At 47.0% G+C, this 18,956-nt stretch overlaps 2 protein-coding genes across 5 annotated transcripts in view; both read right to left on the minus strand.

Annotated features, from left to right (window-relative positions):
• Positions 1–3,850: 3,850 nt before the first annotated feature.
• CUNH3orf62 (chromosome unknown C3orf62 homolog) lies at positions 3,851–10,031 on the minus strand. Of its 2 annotated transcripts, XM_012467717.2 has the most exons (4): positions 9,258–10,031; positions 8,510–8,924; positions 7,050–7,141; positions 3,851–4,342 (listed from the first exon to the last, which is right to left on the minus strand). In XM_012467717.2, the coding sequence occupies exons 1-4, from the start codon at positions 9,574–9,576 to the stop codon at positions 4,077–4,079; spliced, it is 1,092 nt and encodes a 363-aa protein (XP_012323140.1). In that variant the 5' UTR covers positions 9,577–10,031; the 3' UTR covers positions 3,851–4,076. The 2 variants fall into 2 exon arrangements, with proteins under 2 accessions (XP_012323140.1, XP_012323143.1); XM_012467720.3 differs by lacking the exon at positions 9,258–10,031 and having other exon boundaries at positions 8,510–9,171.
• A 481-nt stretch (positions 10,032–10,512) lies between these two features.
• Positions 10,513–18,956, minus strand: part of USP4 (ubiquitin specific peptidase 4) — a 59,589-nt gene continuing 51,145 nt past the window's right edge. For all 3 annotated transcript variants that reach the window (XM_064367092.1, XM_064367093.1, XM_021667587.2), the window contains 6 exons: positions 18,077–18,147; positions 17,694–17,812; positions 16,909–17,058; positions 14,155–14,258; positions 11,243–11,331; positions 10,513–10,877 (listed from right to left, as the gene is read on the minus strand). In XM_064367092.1, the coding sequence (XP_064223162.1) occupies positions 10,719–10,877; positions 11,243–11,331; positions 14,155–14,258; positions 16,909–17,058; positions 17,694–17,812; positions 18,077–18,147 (692 nt within the window). In that variant the 3' untranslated portion in view covers positions 10,513–10,718. The remainder of the gene's footprint in view (positions 10,878–11,242; positions 11,332–14,154; positions 14,259–16,908; positions 17,059–17,693; positions 17,813–18,076; positions 18,148–18,956) is intronic.

Below are 18,956 nucleotides of genomic sequence, written 5' to 3' on the forward strand. Positions count from 1 at the left end.
GGGCCAGGGAGAGCCTCTACTCTCCCTTCTTCTCCACCCCCACCCTGTGCTGGGCCCTCATTCCCAAGTCTCTACTCCAGGTAGGAAAAAAAAAAAAATCTATTTCAAAGTCTTCTAGAGTTAGGGATAGATCCCTATTTATTTATTTATTTTTTTGATACAAAGTCTTGCTGTGTCGCCCAGACTGGAGTGCAGTGACACAATCTCAGCTCACTGCAACTTCCGCCTCCTGGGTTCAAGCGATTCTCCTGCCTCAGCCTCCCGAGTAGCTAGGACTATAGGCATGCACCATGATGCTGGTTAATGTTTGTAATTTTAGTAGAGATGGGGTTTCACCATGTTGGCCAGGCTGGTCTCAAACTCGTGACCTCAAGTGATCCACCCACCTTGGCTTCCTAAAGTGCTGGGATTATAGGTGTGAGCCACCAAGCCTGGCTAGAACCCCATTTAATACAGCCACTTCTGCAAAGCCCCACCTGGTAGGGGCCAGGCCCTGACCAGTAAACCAGTGAACTAACTGAGCTTCTGAGAAACAGCTCTTTCAGACCTAGAGAATCCAGCTCCTGCAGATCCAGCTCCCCCAAAAAATGACTGCCCCCGAGTCATGGTCCTGCCAAGCCCTCCTGTTATGGCACTAGGCTCCACTCCAGAAACTGAAGGTTGAGTCTGGACAGGTACCTGGTGAAGGATGTCTGTGGCTAGTTGACTGGAGATGAGTGTTTTTAAACTGCTTTTGTTAGCCAGGCGTGGTGGCGCATGCCTGTAATCCCAGCTACTTGGGAAGCTGAGGCAGAAGAATGGCTCAAACCCGGAAGGCACAGGTTGTGATGAGCTGAGATGCACCATTACACTCCATCCTGGGCAACAAGAGCAAAACTCTGCCTTAAAAAAAAAAACAAAAAAACGAAGAGTGCCATCCACAGCTCTATGAATAAGTAATTAATTAAAATGGTATTTCTGAAATGTAAAATAAAGGACAAAATAGTAAAAAAAAAAACAAAAAAAAAACCCTGCTTTTGTCTTTACAGAAGCAATACATGTTCACTACAGATAAATTAGAAAATACATTTGACAGAAAGACTACCCTCTTATCCACTACCCCCAACAGTTTTTTTGCACATGTGAGCTCATACACATTTTCACAAACTTAGGATCAATTCCACTTGATCCAAAGTGCAATTATGTACATTTTTAGTTTGGGGATAACTTTAGATTTACAGAAAAGATACCTCATATATACCCTTCACTCAGGCTCTCCAATGTTAACATCTTACAGAACTCTGACACATTTATCAAAACTAAGAAACTGATGTCAATACATTAAACACTAGACTTTATTCAAATTTTATCAGTTTTTCCAATAATGTTCTCTTTCTGTTCCAGGATGCACTCCAGGATTCCATGTTGCATTTAGCCATTGTGTCTCCTTAGTCTTTAGTGGTCTGTAGATAATTTTTGGAGTCTTTCCTTAATTAATTAATTAATTAATATTAATTAATTAATTTTGAGATGGAGTCTCACTCTGTCGCCAAGGCTGGAGGGCAGTGGCACGACCCTGGCTCACTGCAACCTCCGCCTCCTGGGCTCAAGTGATTCTCCTGCCTCAGTCTCCCAAGTAGCTGGGACTACAGGCTTGCGCCACCACACCTGGCTAATTTTTGTATTTTTAGTAGAGACAGGGTTTCACCATATTGGTGAGGCTGGTCCTGAACTCCTGATGTTGTGATCCACCTGCCTTGACCTCCCAAAGTGCTGGGATTACAGGTGTGAGCCACCATGCCCGGCCCAAGCCTTTCTTTATTTTTCATGACTTCAAGTCTTTTTTTTTTTCTTTTTTTTTTTTTTTGAGGCAGAGTCTTGCTTGTTGCCCAGGCTGGAGTGCAGTGGTGGGATCCTGGCTCACTGCAACCTCCATCTCCTGGGTTCAAGCAATTCTCCTGCCTCAGCCTCCTGCGTAACTATGACTACAGGTACATGCCATGACACCTGGCTAATCTTTGTAGTTTTAGTGGACATGGGGTTTTGCCATGTTGGCCAGGCTGGTCTCGAACTCCTGACCTCAAGTGATCCGCCTGCCTTGACCTCCCAAAGTGTTGGGATTATAGGCATGAGCCACTGCACCTGGCCACCTTGACAGTCTTGAGTTCTGGCAGGTATCCTGTAGAATGTCCCTCAGGTCTGGATTTGTCTGACATTTGTCTCACGATCATATACTGGGAATTTGGGTTTTTGGTAGGAATACCAGAAGAAGTGATGCACCCCTCTCATGACATCACTTGGTTAGGTGTTTGCCAGGCTTCCCCACTATAAGTTTGTGACTTTTCTTACTTTAGTCATGGGAAGAATCACTAAGTCTAGTTCATCTTCAAAGGGTGGTAACGAGGTGGGAAATATGAGAGGAAGGACAGGAATTAAGCTCCACCTCATCTATAGGAGAGTATCCATCCACATCCATATGTATTCTTTGGAAGGCATTGTTTTGAGACCTGTTTTTCTGAGTATCAAGTTAGCCTGACATTTCTCCATCCAGAGAGCCTATTCTTCACCTGAGCAGGGGCAGTCAAGCATGCTGTGAGCACTTCTCATTTGCTTCCATTCTTCTTGCTCAGGGAGAAGAAATTGGCCTCTGACTCCACAGGCTGTGAATGCTTATTGAGCGTGCTACCTCCTGCAGGGACTGAGTGGTAGGTGGCCTGGAAGGAGCCTTTAGTTAGCCTTGACCTCTACTACTGTCCCAGACAGGGCAGTGGCAGTGGCCATAACTGGTTGGGAACCAGGCCATGCCCACTGGGAAGTCACATCCAATCAAGTGGCCAGGGTCTAACCATGCCATAGTTCTTGAGGCACCAGTGGTGCTAGGCCAAGCTCTGCTAAGGAGTGGGTGTGTAGCCTCCACCTGCGAGCCCAAAGGAATCACTAGACCTGTGGTAAGGGGTGTTGCTGGCTGGGAAGCCTGCCCTGTGCCAGAGTCACTGGCCTAAAAGAGCCTGTTGGGCAGTCACTCAGCTGTTAGCCCTTTCTTCCCAGCTTTTGGTTTGTTCAGGCATTAGCGCTTATAAACAGCCCTGGCTAGTCCAAAGGTAGTGAGTTATCTCAATTGACTATTCACAGTTATGGATCTAACTCCTTGTTCTACTCTTTCCCCACTTCTTATACTAAACTTCACTAGTCTTTAAAAACTAAACAAAAAACAGCCTTTTGCCAGCTCTGCCTCACCCCCATATTCCTTCCTCTCTTACTAGCTCAGGAGGTGGGCACTTCCCTGAGATTCGGTTTCCTTTTTTTTTTTGAGACAGGGTCTCACTCTGTCGCCCATGCTGAAGTACAGTGGCGTGATCTCAGCTCATTGCAACCTCCGCCTCCTGGCCTCAAGTGATCCCCCCAGCCTCAGCCCCGCAAGTAGCTGGGACTAAAGGCACGAACCACCACGCCCAGTTAAATTATTATTATTTTTGAGACGGAGTCTTGCTCTGTCACCCAGGCTGGAGTGCAGTGGCGCAATCTTGGCTCACTGCAACCTCCGCCTCCTGGGTTCAAGCAATTCTCCTGCCTCAGCCTCCTGAGTAGCTGGGACTATAGGTGCATGCCACCACTCCTGGCTAATTTTTGTATTTTTAGTGGAGATGGGATTTCGCCATGTTGGCCAGGCTGGTCTGGAACTCCTGACCTCAAGTGATCCACCTGCCTTGGCCTCCCAAAGTGCTGGGATTACAGGCGTGAGCCACTGTACCCAGCCACTCCTGTATTTTTTAGAGGCCCATGGAAAAGAACACCAAGAGACACAGCAGAGGCCCACGACCCACACCTACCTTGGATACTGGGTATACTGAACATCAATCAAAAAAACAGATTCAAGATGTCAAGTAAAAAATAATAATAATAGGAAACACTTCAAAGAAATAGAATTCAAAAAACTGGTCTCACAGCTTAAAAAGGGACACAACTGGGAATTAAAAACGGTCTGGTAATTCAGGTTCTGCCAACTTTTTGAGAAATGTGGCCCCTGACAGCCATTGTGGCTGCTTCTGCTCAGGCTCAAGGGCCACCTCCTGCTCTAAGGCTTAGATCAACTGTCCTTACTCGATTTGATATTTAAAAGAGGTCATCACATTGTAGTCCTCTTCCAAGTCCAGAACAGTCTCAATGATGTTATGATCATCAAAAGCCTGTTTGAGGCTGCCAGAGTCAGTATCTGAGGCCTTCTGAGGACTCTTGTCCACGAGCAGGGCCCAGGCTTCCTCCCCGAAGGGTGAATCTTGACAATGGCCACACACGTGGTTCAATTCGTTTTCAAATTCTCTTTTTCCAGCCAATTCTTCGATAGTTCGGATGCTTGTATGGTCTTAAAAATAAGAACATTCAGCTTTACAATTCCAGTGGAAGGCTCCTGAAGACATTTCAGGCACAAGTTAAAAACCATTAATGGGTTGTCATTCTTCAGGGATTGTGGAAAAGCAGACATTTCTGCCCCAGGGCAGGTAAGCTGCTAGACTGCCAAATTAAGGTAGGTTTGGTATCCTCCTTTCAGGCCCAAGCATTTACTGAGTTCCAACTATATGCCAGTCCCCAAGAAAGGTATAAGTGGGAGGATACCGAAATGTACCTGGTTGGCCAGGCGCGGTGGCTCACGCCTGTAATCCTAGCACTTTGGGAGGCTGAGGTAGGCGGATCAAGAGGTCAGGAGATCGAGACCATCCTGGCGAACATGATGAAACCCTGTCTCTACTAATGCAAAAAACTAGCCAGGCATGGTGGTGTGCGCCTGTAGTCCCAGCTACTCAGGAGGCTGAAGCAGGGTAATCACTTGAACCTTGGAGGCTGAGGTTGCAGTGAGCCGAGATCACGCCACTGTACTCCAGCCTGGAGACAGAGCGAGATTCAGTATCAAAAAAAAAAAGAAAAAGAAATGTACATGGTTGTCCTGGTTCTCAGGGATGACAAGACACAATGTGAAAAAAAAAAACCAAGGTCTTTAGGGTAACAACCAAAATGTTCCTAGCCAGGAGTGGTGGTGTATACCTGCAGTCCCAGCAACTTGGGAGGCTGAGGTAGAAGAATGACTTGCAGCCAGGAGTTTTGAGACCAGCCTAGGCAACAGAGTGAGACCCTGTCTCAAAAAAAAAAATGCTCCCTGATGTTGGTGAAGGCCAAGGAAGATGGTGGGTAGAGGCAGTAATGATTTCAGTTCACCTCCTGGGGCTACTGGAGCAGGCCACTGAAGTCACAGGCTGGCAGGGGTTTTACTTTGTGGCCCAGGGTGAGTACCTATCCTTACCAGCCCTCCTTTTCCTCCCCATAACCTGGAGACCTTTCAGAAACAACAGCTTCAGGCAGCACCCAAGGCTATAAAGCCCTTTACTAGGAGCTGTTTGTCCACTATGTAGTATGAGTTGTTTAAAAACAGGGCACACTGGCATGGTAAGCCTGTAAAAACAGGGCACATTGGCTGGTAACCCTGTAAAAACAGGACACACTGGCATGGTAAGCCTGTAAAAACAGGGCACATTGGCTGGTAAGCCCCAGCACTTTGAGAGGCTGAGGCAGGAGGATCACTTGAGACCAGGAGTTCAAGACCAGCCTGGGTAACGAAGCAAGACCTTGTCTCTATTTATAAAAAATACTACTACTAATAATAAAAAGACAAAATAAATAAAAAATAGAGCACATGTAGTTCACATATAGAACATACAGATTTCTATGTAGAAAAAAAAGTCTGACAGGATATATGTTATACTATATTAACAGTGGTTATCTCTGGGTGGTAGAATTATAGGAAAGCTTTTGGCTTCTAATTTTTCTCCAATTTTTTTTTTTAATTGAGACAGAGTCTCGTTCTCATTCTGACGCCCAGGCTGGAGTGCAGCAGTGCGATCTCGGCTCACTGCAACCTCTGCCTCCTGGGTTCAAGCAATTCTCATGCCTCAGCCATCCAAGTGGCTGGGATTACAGGCGTGCACCACCACACCTGGCTAATTTTTTGTGTTTTTAGTAGAGAAGGAGTTTTGCCATGTTGCCCAGGCTGGTCTTTAGCTCTTGACAAGTGATCCACCCACCTCAGCCTCCTAAAGTGCTGGGATTAAAGATGTGAGCCACTGCACCCAGCCCTTTTCTCCCGATCTTCAATTACCTACCCTCGCTGGACTACTCTCCTCGTTTTTGCTTCTGTCCAGTCTCCTAAAAAATCTAAGCTCAATCACCATGTCCTAGTGGTCACCATCCCTTGCCTTCAGGGACTCAAGTGTATCTAGACATTTATGAAATGACCTGATTGATGTATCACCTTACTAGATGATCAGTTGTATGGGGGAAGGGAAAGGATTTGGTTTTTTTGTTTGTTTTTTCAATTTAGGTTTTGGGGTACATGGGGAAAAGATTTGTTAACATTCAGTTCTCAATGCTGAGTATGCTGTGAGCAACACAAATCAATCAAATAAAAATATAAGGCCCATGCCTGTAATCCCAGCACTGAGAGGCCACAGTGAGCGCATCACTTGAGCCCAGAAGTTCCAAGACCAGCCTGGACAACATAGCAAAACCCTGTCACTACAAAAAATACAAAAATTAGCCAGGCATGGTGGCATGCACCTATAGTACTACTATAGTACTATGGCGACTTTGGAGGCCGAGCTGAGAGGATCCTCTGAGCCCAGGGAGGTTGAGGCTGCAGTGAACTGTGATCGCGCCACTGTACTCCAGGCTGGGTGACATAATGAGACTCTGTCTCTCCCTGCAAAAAGTGGTGGTGGTGGGTTTTTTTTTTTTTTTTGAGATGGGGTCTTGCATTGTTGCCCAGGCTGCTGTACAGTGGTGTGGTTATAGCTTGAACTCCTGGGCTCAAGTGATCCTTCTACCTCAGCCTTCCTAGTAGTTGGGATTATAGGTACACAACACTGTGCCCAGCTAATTAAAAGTTGTTTTAGAGACAGATCTCGCTATGGTACCCAAGCTAGAAGAAAGTGTTTCTTAAATCTGAGGTATTTGTTGACTCAGGGACCCATGTGAAGGACCTATTTTCCCAAGGAGAGAATGGACTGGCCCTCTGTACTCACCAATCACATCAAGCAGATCCTCTGTGACCTCTTGGCTAGAATTGTTGAGTGGCACGTTTGAGTCAGCCTTCAAATCTGTCTCCATATCTTTCCTGTAGCTCCCAGGTGGGGGAGGAGGGAGAAAAGGTGGGGAATTAGATTCTCTTTCAAGAAAATATTGAAACTCAGTTTTAGATAATCTCAAAGACAGAAACTTAATGGTGACCTTGTCATTTTTGCTTTGATTAGAGGACAATCAGAAACTGCCACATCAGTGGAGAAATTGACTAACAGCATTATCATAATGACTCATGAGCATCACGGACTGTATTAAATTTTTTTCTTTTTTAGGGACAGGGTTTTGCCATGTTGCCAAGGCTGGTCTCGAACTCTTGGGCTCAAGCCGCCTCAGCCACCAAAGTGCTGGGATTACAGGCATAAGCCACCTCGCCTGGCCTGCATTTTTTTTTTGTTTAAGATGGAGTCTTCCTCTGTTGCCCAGGCTGGAGTGCTGTGGCAAGATCTCAGCTCACTGCATCCTCTGCCTCCTGGATTCAAGCAATTCTCCTGCCTCGGTCTCCCGAGTAGCTGGGATTACAGGCATGCACCACAGCGCTTGGCTAATATTTGTATTGTTAGTAGAGATGGGGTTTCACCACATCCCAGCTGGTCTCAAACTCCTGACCTCAAGTGATCCACCCACCTCAGCCTCCTAAAGTGCTGAGATTACAGGCATGAGCCAGCCACCGCACCCTGCAAGGCCTGCACTATTTATGAGTACTAATATAAATACTTGTGGAGATGAAAGGAAAAAAAATTTTGTGGAGTTGAACCAGTTAAATGAGCTCTTTATTCCTTGCCTATGAAGCAGTCAAGATGGCAGAACTTTTGAAGTTTCATCTCATATGTTCATTCCTTCTCCAAGTCAAGGTGCCTGGGACCAGGTAATTTCAAGTTACTTGGGAGAAGAAAGTCTAGAGGAGACCTAGTGATGGTCCAAAAACCTCTGGGGTTAGAGTGGGGAGCAGAGGCAAGGATGAAGCCAGGAAGAAGGGCTCAGCTTTCAATTCACCCTCTCAGTAACATGGGCAAAGGAGGGTACCAAAGGCCCCAGTGTCCAGGTTCAAACACAGGAGTTAAGATGGAATTAAGACTTTTGTTTCTGCAACTTAAAAAATAAGGTTATTTTAAAAACCAGGTTATTTTATACCCACTACCCCTTTGGGTACTGCAAAGTGGTTTCCATGACTGGTTTGACATCAGCGATTGACAACTAGCCCCTCACCTGGGACACATACACAAAATATAACTGTTTCCTAGGCCGGATTCTGAAGAATGTCTATGAACTCCCCAAATATAGTCACAGAGCTGCTAAGAGGAGGCAAGAGCACTGTCATGAACTAAATCTAGGCTCTTCAACCATTTTTGCAGAAACAAGAATCCCCTAATTGTAGCTGTTAAGCTATCAAAATTAGAATCACCTGAAACTGTCTTTTCTCCAGTTTGTCCCCTCTCCTGCAGTTCTCCGAAACTCGCTCTCAGGTGCCAAAATGGAGGAATGCATCAATACATTTTCCTTGCTGGTCAGAGGTTTTCTCTCAGGGCACAGAGCATGTGGTTCTGCATTTACCGGGACACGGTTTGGTGTAAAGGCAGGGTTCTCATTCTCAGGAGCACAGGAGACAGCAGCAAAAGGAGCAGCAGAGGAGCAAGCTGCCAGAGGATGTCTTCTGCAGAGGAGCCTGTGCACGGGCAGCGTGAAGGAAAGCGGAGCGGGGCCCGGCTCCAACCTCTGCTGGCCTGTACACTCCTGGGAATTACTGACTCCTTCAAAGGCCCGGTCAATGGCTGCAGTCAGTTCCTTTCTGCATCTTCTTAGTTTTTCAGACATTTCTCCTAAAAGCGACCATGTCTTTATGTAATGCATTGGAAATGCACAGGGCAACACAAGAATGATGTTACAAATCAGGCTGCAAACCACCCCGAAATGGCCACGATTTCCTGGAGCGTGGCCCTAGCTATAGCAGGACGCACAACCCTCGGGCTTTCCTCTTAGAGTAGGCGGTTCTCGGCTCTCGCGGAGGAACCCGCGATCTGCCAGAAGCCCTAAGGACGCCCCGCCTCTCCTCTCCTCTCTCCTCCCCTCCCCTCCCCTCCCCTCCAGCAGCTTCCTAGCCCGCCCCGCCACGGCCCACCGCCCCACCGTGGCTCCCAGGCCGCCGGCCCTACCCCGCAACTCGCAGCCCGCCCTCGGACAGGTCGGCAGCCAAGTCCTTGTCCTCACCCGCAGCGCGGCGACGCCGACCCTCCCAACGGTCATCGCACGCACGCGCCCGACACCGGCAGGCCCCGAACACCCACAGGTCAGGTTAAAGGTCAAACAATAAAAGCCCAGACCCGTACAACCGGTTAAGGTCTGGTGGCCCCACACGCAGCGGCTGGGCCCCCATTGGGAGTGGGGACGGGGCTTTCGGACTGGGGGCCCGGGGAGAAGTCTTGGCAGGGTTGAGGAAAGAGCCCGGGCTGGAAAGCATCTGCGTAACACCATAATGTATTACTACCCTAAATCCACATGAACTGGAGCCCTTTCCAAGCTGACAGCTCCCACAAAGGTTTCTGTTCTCACGCCAACATGTAAACGACTGACGGACACAGAACCGGGCAGTTTTATGTACTTACATCCTTTAAGTGTTATCTAATAAAAGTTCCACACAGTATTTAACTGTCTTAATTCATCTAGGATAGTGGGGGTCAACAGAACTGCTGGGTTCCACAGGAAGTTGAGGGGCCAGAGACCCCCAACACTAAATATCTTCTTATTTTTTTTTTTTTTTTTTTGAGACAGAGTTTCGCTCGTTACCCAGGCTGGAGTGCAATGGCGCGATCTCGGCTCACCGCAACCTCCGCCTCCTGGGTTCAGGCAATTCTCCTGCCTCAGCCTCCTGAGTAGCTGGGATTACAGGCACGCACCACCATGCCCAGCTAATTTTTTGTATTTTTAGTATAGACGGGGTTTCACCATGTTGACCAGGATGGTCTCGATCTCTTGACCTCGTGATCCACCCGCCTTGGCCTCCCAAAGTGCTGGGATTACAGGCGTGAGCCACCGCGCCCGGCCATATCTTCATTTCTTTAGCAAGGAGAAAGCTGGAAATTACAAGATGACTCAAAGGAGAAATGGGCTTCAGTGGCTAACTTTCAGAAAATTATAAACCCGTATGTGTGCACATAGCAAAGGAGAGAGGGGAGTTTACTTGAGGCTTGGGTTACTGTGAGCAGACTACTTAGGTGACCAGTATCGGCACCAGAACCAGAAATCCAGGAGCTCAGGGCAGCCCTGCAGGTGGGGTGGGTCTCCAGGATCCTCCATACTCAGTGCCTGTATTCCTCTCCATTCTTTGGGATCCATCAGACATACTCCATTGTGTACCCCCATCCCACCCCACTTCTCAGCTTCAAAGGTTTCACAGAAATTTCTCACCACCTGTTTAAAAAGAAAAATAATTCAGCCTCTTGACATAGCCTCTTCTAGGCAAACAGTCTTTTTTTTTTTTTTTCCTTCTGCTCATAAAAGAAGGGCATTTCTTCATCTGGTTTTTAAACAGAACACTAGCAGTCTGCAGAGTGCCAAAGATGTTCTCCTGGTGGATTACGCTGGTGCTGCAGGGTGGCAGGATCATGGAGTCAGCATCAGTTGGTGTCCATGCTGCAAGCCTCGTCATCCCCCAAGTCCTGCTGAGAGCTGCTTCCTCGTGTCCCTCCATCAGAGGAACCAGAACTGCTGAGTGAAGGTGTCTTATAAAATTCATCATCTCGACGCTGGTAAAATAGCACATAAGCTGCTTTAGTCTAAAACACAAGAGAGGGAAAGACCATTCACTGGTTGGAAAAATCACCCATTTTCCCCAGCTTTTCTCTAGCTGTCCAGAACCTTCAAGATCTGCCATATCCAACACAGAGGAGACCCTTCCACGTGAGGATGGCTGCCCTACCCCTGCCAGGGAGTAGGGAATGGAAGGAGCACTGTGCAGAGAACTCTGAGGAGAGCTGAGCTTCTCATTTACAACGGTCCCTGAAGGAATGGCAGCCAGCTCCGTCACACCTAGCTCTCACTGTCACATCAGGATGATGAAATAACCAACTAGCCTGAGAGAGGACCTTCCCAGCTTTAATCCATGAAGACAAGGAAGAACCACGTATCATGGCCTACTCACCACGATCTGATCCTCAGAGGCCAACGACACATTGCTATCATCAAAGTAATACCATTTCCCATTCAGTTTGTTCTTCGCATATGCAGTGTCTGCCAAGTCAACAAAGAAAATAGTCCAGCACTCTCCAGAGGATTAATTAGGCTAGCTTATTAGGCTTGCACTAAATAAACACAAAAATCCCCAAAACAAAACCCCTAAAATTAAAAATAGTTTACAGTGTGTGTCTCAACAACCAAAAGACAACTCACCTTCTTTTCTAATCTGTTCCTTCTCAAAAAGAATCTAAAGGCTAAAAATGGAGCTGTCAGGGACCAAGGTTTTAAACTACAATTTTGGGAAACTAATCCAAAAAATAGAGCTGTTCAGTGCCAATCTTCGGATGGCTATGTGCAATAATCCAGAGCCAGGGAACCCATAAAAGGAGCTGAAACTTCTAAGATTTAAGCAAAACAACAGCTCACACAAGGGCATACCAAGTCAATCTCCCCCACTTCGTCTAGGCAGGTGGCTACTAACATCAGCAGAATGCCTAGTGCCTCTGGCCTGCAGAATAATCCAAGTTAGGGGAACATTGGGTGTTCGGGTTTGAAGAGCTGGGATGTGAACAACATGCCTTAAAAATTTATCTTTCTCAGAGTCTGTGGTTGGGTAACAGTTTCCCACAATGATTCAAGCATTTCCCATAGGCAATGCTTCCTGTCTTGATTTTACACTATTTCCAAGTAGGATGTGTTTATTACAGCAATCCCAGCCCAGTTCCTACTCCATCCAGACTTTCAGAATCTACAGAATCCAATGGAGATCTGATTTCCAGTGTCAACTTACTGTGTGGCTTTAGGTAAGGTGTTGAACACTTCAGCCTCAGTTTCCTCATCATAGCGTTGACTGCACAAAGTGGTGGTGAGGAACATGGGGAAGGGCAACAGAGAAGGTTCCCAGGCTTCGCACAATAGCAGCAATGGAAAGAGCCCTGTGGTGGCTTTCAATCGAACTTCTCACTGTAGGTCCAATGTGGACCCTCACACAACCAGCCTAACCTCATGGATGAGAAAACTAAGGATGAGAAACTTGCCCAAATGGTATGTTTGTGTGCAAAAATTAGCAATTAAAAATGAACACAGGCTGGGCGTGGTGACTCACACCTCTAAACCCAGCACTTTGAGAGGCCAAGGCAGGGTGAATCGCTTGAGCCCAGCAGTTTAAGACCAGCCTGGGCAATGTGGCAAAACCCCATCTACTAAAAATACAAAAATTAGCCGGGTACGGTGGTGTGTGCCTGTACTCCCAGCTACTTGGGAGGCTGAGGCAGGAGAATCCTTGAACCTGGGAGGTGGAGGTTGCAGTGAGCCAAGATTGTGTCACTGCCCTCCAGCCTGTGTGACAGAAAGGAAAAAAAAAAGGAAATCTTATAGAAATTTTGCAAAAAAACTGGAGCAAAGAGGAAAAAAGTAAAATTAACATTTTGGTGTCTCTCCTTCTAGGCTCACATCCCTCGGCCCATCAGAGTTTCTTTGCTTGTTGGTTAATACAGTTGTGATAATACGTCTTGTAATGATATAATTTTGTGTAGTTTTTTTTTTTTTTTTTTTTTGAGACAGAGTTTTGCTCTGTTGCCCAGGCTGAAGTGCAGTGGCGCAACCTTGGCTCACTGCAACCTCTGCCTCCTGGGTTCGAGTGATTCTCCTGCCTCAACCTCCCAAGTAGGTGGGACTACAGGTACGTGCCACAACGCCCAGCTAATTTTTGTATTTTTTTTTTTAGTAGAGACAGGGTTTCACCATATCATTCAGGCTGGTCTTGAACTCCTGACCTTGTGATCCGCCCACCTCGGCCCCCCAAAGTGCTGGGATTACAGGCATGAGCCACCAAAGCTGTTTTTCATTTAACATACCATAAGCATTTCACCAGGTTAGTACTAATTTAATTTTTATTTATTTTTTATCTTTTTAAGATAGGTCTTGGCCGGGCGCGGTGGCTCACACCTATAATCCCAGCACTTTGGGAGGCCAAGGCGGGTGGATCACGAGGTCAAGAGATCAAGACCATCCTGGTCAACATGGTAAAACCCCATCTCTACTAAAAAATACAAAAATTAGCTGGGCATGGTGGCGCGCGCCTGTAGTCCCAGCTACTCGGGAGGTTGAGGCAGGAGAATTGCTTGAACCCAGGAGGCGGAGGTTGCGGTGAGCCAAGATCGCGCCATTGCACTCCAGCCTGGGTAACAAGAGCGAAACTCCGTCTCAAAAAAAAAAAAAAAAAAAAGATAGGTCTTGCTCTGTTGCCCAGACTGGAGGGCAGTGGCACAATCATGGCTCACTGCGGCCTCAATCTTCCAGACTCAATGGATCCACCAGCCTCAGTCTCTCAAGCAGATGGGACTACAGGGGTGCTACCACATCTGGCTAATTTTTTTTTTTTAAGAAACAGAATCTTGCATTGTTGGCCAGGCTGGTCCTGAACTCTTGGTCCCAACTGATTCTCCCACTCTGGCCTCCCAGCGTGTTAAGATTACAGGCATGAGCCACCATGCCTGGCCTAATTTTATTTTTAATGGCTGTGTATTCTTTCATCAAGTAGATGGGCAGTAGTGCCAATTGGTCACCAATGCTGTTACTAACTTTTCAGTGTTATAAGCAGGTGAACATTTGTGTGTATAAAGCTTCTCCCCAATGTCAAGTTATTTCTTTAGGATAGAGTCCCAGAGGTGGGGGTACTGAATTAAAGAATATGAAAATGGAAAAAAGAATTTAAAAAAGAAGAGAGGGGAATGAATCAGTATGAAGAAAGCCTGCAGCGTGAAGCCTATGGAACTGCATAAGCAAAGCACTTAGGGCAATGCCTGGTCCACTGGTGAAGAGATGATGGTTGAGTGCATTTCAACATCTCAGAAGGAAGCAGATACCAATACTTACAGTGGCCAACCCCCATGGCTCCGTAATGATTGGACACGGCAATGAGGTCATACACGTAAGGCCTTGCTGATTGGTTACAGACAAACTCAGACATGTTCAATCCTCTAAGCACAAAACACAAAAACAGCTCTTGAATATGTTAAACCCAGACAAAGGAGTTACAGTAACCCAGCAACCTCTGTTACACAACAGGGCAGAACACAGGAAGGCACTCAAACTATTTGAGACAGAATAAATGAACAGACCACAACAGAAGGGGCCTTAAGGTCTGTGTTCTGACAACTGACATATTCAGGCTAGAAAGTGGGGCCGGGTGTGGTGGCTGACACCTGTAATCCCAACACTGGGAGGATAAGGCAGGTTGATCATCTGAGGTCAGGAGTTTGAGGCCAGCCTGACCAACATAGAGAAACTCCATCTCTACTAAAAATACAAAATTAACTGGGTGTGGTGGCACATGCCTATAATCCCAGCTACTTGGGAGGCTGAGGCAGGAGAATCAATTGAACCCAGGAGGCGGAGGTTGTAGTGAGACAAGATCGCGCCATTGCTCTCCAGCCTAGACAAAAAGAGTGAAACTCCATCTCAAAAAAAAAAAAAAGAAAAAAGAAAATGGGAGAAAATTCCGGGTAACTCCAGCACCAGATAAAATGGTGATGAGGGGTCTGGAGACACGCACAGAGGGCTTCAGCAAGTATGCAGAAATGGCTATTAACAGAATTACAATTGGTGCCATAATAATTTAAACTCAACCAAAACAGGACCCAGAAGCTCTCTTCCTCCAACATTTTATTTTAAAAATGTCAAACACATAGAAGAAAGAATTTTTACAACAAATACTTATTATCTATCACCTGCAGTCTCCTGCTGACATGCTATACTTCATGTATATATTCATTCCCCCAGAAACCATTTTAAAATCTGTATTTTGTGGGCAACTCCCTTTTTATTTGAGACAGAGTTTTGCTCTGTTGCCCAGGCTGGAGTGCAGTGGTGCAATCTTGGTTCACCGCAACCTCTACCTCCTGGGTTCAAGCGATTCTCCTACCTCAGCCACCCAAGTAGCTAGGATTACAGGCATGTACCACCATACCCAGTTAATTTTTGTATTTTTAGCAGAGACAAGATTTCACCATGTTTGCCAGGCTGGTTTCCAACTCCTGACCTCAAGTGATCCACCTGATTTGGCCTCCCACATTGCTGGAATTACAGGCATGAGACACTGCACCCAGCCTTTTTTTTTTGAGACAGAGTCTTGCTCTGTCACCAGCCTGGAGTGCTGTGGCACGATCTCAGCTCACTGCAACCTCCGCCTCCAGGTTCAAGCAATTCTTCTGCCTCAGCCTCCCGAGTAGCAGCGCATGCTACCACGCCCAGCTAATTTTTGTATTTTTAGTAGAGACGGGGTTTGACCATGTTAGCTAGGATGGTCTCGATCTCTTGATAATGTGATCTGCCTGCCTTGGCCTTCCAAAGTGCTGAGATTACAGGTGTGAGCCACCACACCAGGCCTATTTTTTTTTAAATATATTTTTTATTTTTTGTAGAGATGAATTTTTATTATGTTGCCCAGGCTGGTTTTGAACTCCTAGACTCAAGTGATCCTCCCATCTTGGCCTCCTAAATTGATGAGATTACAGGCGTGAGCTACTGTGCCCCACCAGGGAACTCCTTTTTTCCTTTTTTTTTTTTAGAATCTTTGCCTAGGCTAGAGTGCAATGGTGTGATCTCAGTTCACTGCAACCTCTCCCTCCTGGATTCAAATGATTCTTCTGCCTTAGCCTCCCAAGTAGATGGGATTACAGGTGCCCACCACCATGCCCAGCTAATTTTTATATTTTTAGTAGAGACGCGGTTTCACCATGTTGACCAGGTTGGTTCTGAACTCTTGACCTTGTGATCCGCCCACCTCAGCCTCCCAAAGTGCTGGGATTACAGGCGTGAGCCACTGCACCCAGCTCCCCCTTTTTTTTTGAGACTGAGTCTTTTTCTGTCACCTAGGCTGGAGTGCAGTGGCACGATCTCGGTTCACTGCAACCTCCACCTCCCAGGTTCAAGCAATTATTCTGCCTCAGCCTCCCGAGTAGCTGGGATTACAGGTGCCTGCTATGACATGCCTGGCTAATTTTTGTATTTTTAGTAGAGATGGGGATTCACCACGTTGGCCAGGCTGGTCTCGAACTCCTGACCTTAGGTGATCTGCCTGCTTCGACCTCCCAAAGTGCTGGGATTACAGGCTTGAGCCACCAAGACCAGCCTGGAACTCCTGTCTTGTTGACTTACATTCCTATTCTCAGCTACATTCTATATGGGGCTTGAGAAGATAAGAGTAGACAGCCAGTCCCAGCCCCTTTCCCAGGGACAGAACCATGGCAGGTCTGCAGCCCACTTGTAGCACCCAATAAGAAATCCAACTCTCCCTGGCAGGCTATTCTTGGTTGCCTTGTCCCCTATTGTGAGGCTCCCTGTGACAGATGATGGACAGGAAAAACAAGCCAGTTAGGTGGCATAAGGGACAGGACTGACTGGCAGCAGCCTGAGTTTGGGCAAATACTTCCACTGGAGAGTCTCTTCCCCAAAGACGGGAGGATAGGGACGGGAGGGATATCTACAGCTGAACTCTGACCTCCTAGAGCCCATCAACACACATCTTTACTCAGAAAAGTTTTTGGTGGCAAACCACTCAGCCAATCAGTGTCAAGATTTTTTTGCCTGTTTTTAAATGTTCCTAACAATGTAGTCACCATGACCCACCTGATTGGAAATTCTACGACTGTGTCAAGCTTATCCCTCCAGTATCTGTTGTAGGAGAAACGTTTGAGGTGGACCACCAGGATCTTGGGCAAGGACCATAGGTCAAACTTCTTTGTGGCCTGTTGATGCTTCTTACAGTTGGGACAGTACCTGAAAAGAGAAACCTCCACTTAGTAGGGCAGGCAGGCAGCCAGTGCCACCTGGGCACTCATGCATGGAGGCACAGCTGCAGTCCCATGACAGCTGCCATCCTTTCAGTCAGCATTCAACGCTACTACTTCCAGACATGGACCTGTCTTCCAAAATAGGGTGATGGCTTTCCTAGGAAACTTCAACTCACGGAGGACTATGTTGTGGGGATGGCTATATAAAAAAAGTGACACATCCAAATACAAAGGAGTTTTTTGTTTTTGAGACAGAGTCTCGTTCTTGTCACCCAGGCTGGAGTGCAGTGGTGCGACCTCGGCTCACTGCAACTTCCGTGTCCCAGGTTCAAGTGATTCCCCAGCCTCAGCCTCCCGAGTAACTGGGACTACAGGTGCATACCACCATGCCCAGCTAGTTTTTTGTATTTTTAGTAGAGACGGTGTTTCACCATGTTGGGTCGGACAGTCTTGATCTCCTGACTTCGTGATCTGCCCGCCTCCCTCTCCCAAAGTGCTGGGATTACAGGCATGAGCCACTGCGCCCAGCCATACAAAGGAGTTTATGTGCACAGAGGGCCCTAGCAGATCTGAGTCCTGGGGTGTGTGGGGCCTCTGCCCAGAGAGTGAGGAGCTGCATACCAGGGGTCATGCTCCCCAAGGGTCTCCATGGTGGTGAAGAGCTCGATGCAGTCTCTCAGGGCCACTGTGGTCTTCTTCTTCTTCTGAGGCTGTAACATGCTCACATGCTTCTCATAGGCCTGTGAGAAACAAAGCACTCAGTTCTGCTGGAGAAAGAGATCTTACTGGCTTAAGACACGAAGGCCTACAGAGGCTCTCCCACGTGGAATGCAGTACCCTTTCTAGAGTCTCTGAACAGAAAATGCCAAAATCTTCAAGTGCTTTTCCTTCTCAGTCTTAAACATAACTTGTTAAATTGCTGTCCAACTAATGAAAATGATCCCAGTCCACATCCAGAGCAGAAACCAGCAAACACTACTGATCACGAACCCTGAGGAACCTACCTCAGATTCTTGCTCATCATAGTAAAGGCTCCGAGTTTCACTGTCCCAATCGATGGCCAGTGTAGATCGAGCTGAGGACCAAAATGTCACTTGTTATATGGGACAGCAAGCAACAGGAGAGGCTCTCCAAGTGATAGGAGAAGGACCACACTCAGGCCACACTATCCCAACACCTACTCCCCCATTAGCAACCACTGCCAACAGCAATGTTTTGCAATGGGCCAGCCCTTCTGACCCCCAGCCCCAAAAAGCCTTTGGCAAAGACTTCCTCAGTGATACAAATAAGCTACAAAGGAACTAACTATGGAGAATTCTGAAAAGGCACAGGTCAAGATGAAGTAATAGGGACCAGATTTATCATCCTATCATAAACCACAAAAAAACCCGACAAAATTGATGAAACAATTGTTTTCAGACCTTGGATAGAGCAAAAAGGAGATCCCTGAGAGAAGGGGAAAAAAAGAGACCCCTACATCATCCTAGCTTATTGCCTGCAGGCAGTTTCCAGGACTTGGCATAGGAGAGAGAGAGGGGAAGACTAAGCTGAAGAGTCAAAGACTGGAGTTTGAGAAGGTGGCTAAACTTGCAAGGCATTCTAGCCTGGGCAACATAGTGAGACCCTGTCTCTACAAAAACTAACTGGGTGTGATGGTGCAAAGCTGTATTCTCAGCTACTGAGGAGGCTGACGTGGATTGCCTGTACCCAGGAGACAAAGGGTGAAGTGAGCCAAGACCATGCCACTGCACTCCAGCCTGGGCAACAGAGTGAGACCCTGTCTCAAAAAAATAAAATTGGAAGGCATTGTACCACAGAGGGCGAAGCCACAGAGGACAGAGCTGCAGAGACTGACCCAAAACTATCTCAATAAAACTGTTAATT

Source organism: Aotus nancymaae, unplaced genomic scaffold (assembly GCF_030222135.1).
Source record: "Aotus nancymaae isolate 86718 unplaced genomic scaffold, 86718_ANA_hifiasm-v0.15.2.pri h1tg000067l, whole genome shotgun sequence".
Lineage (NCBI taxonomy): Eukaryota > Metazoa > Chordata > Mammalia > Primates > Aotidae > Aotus > Aotus nancymaae.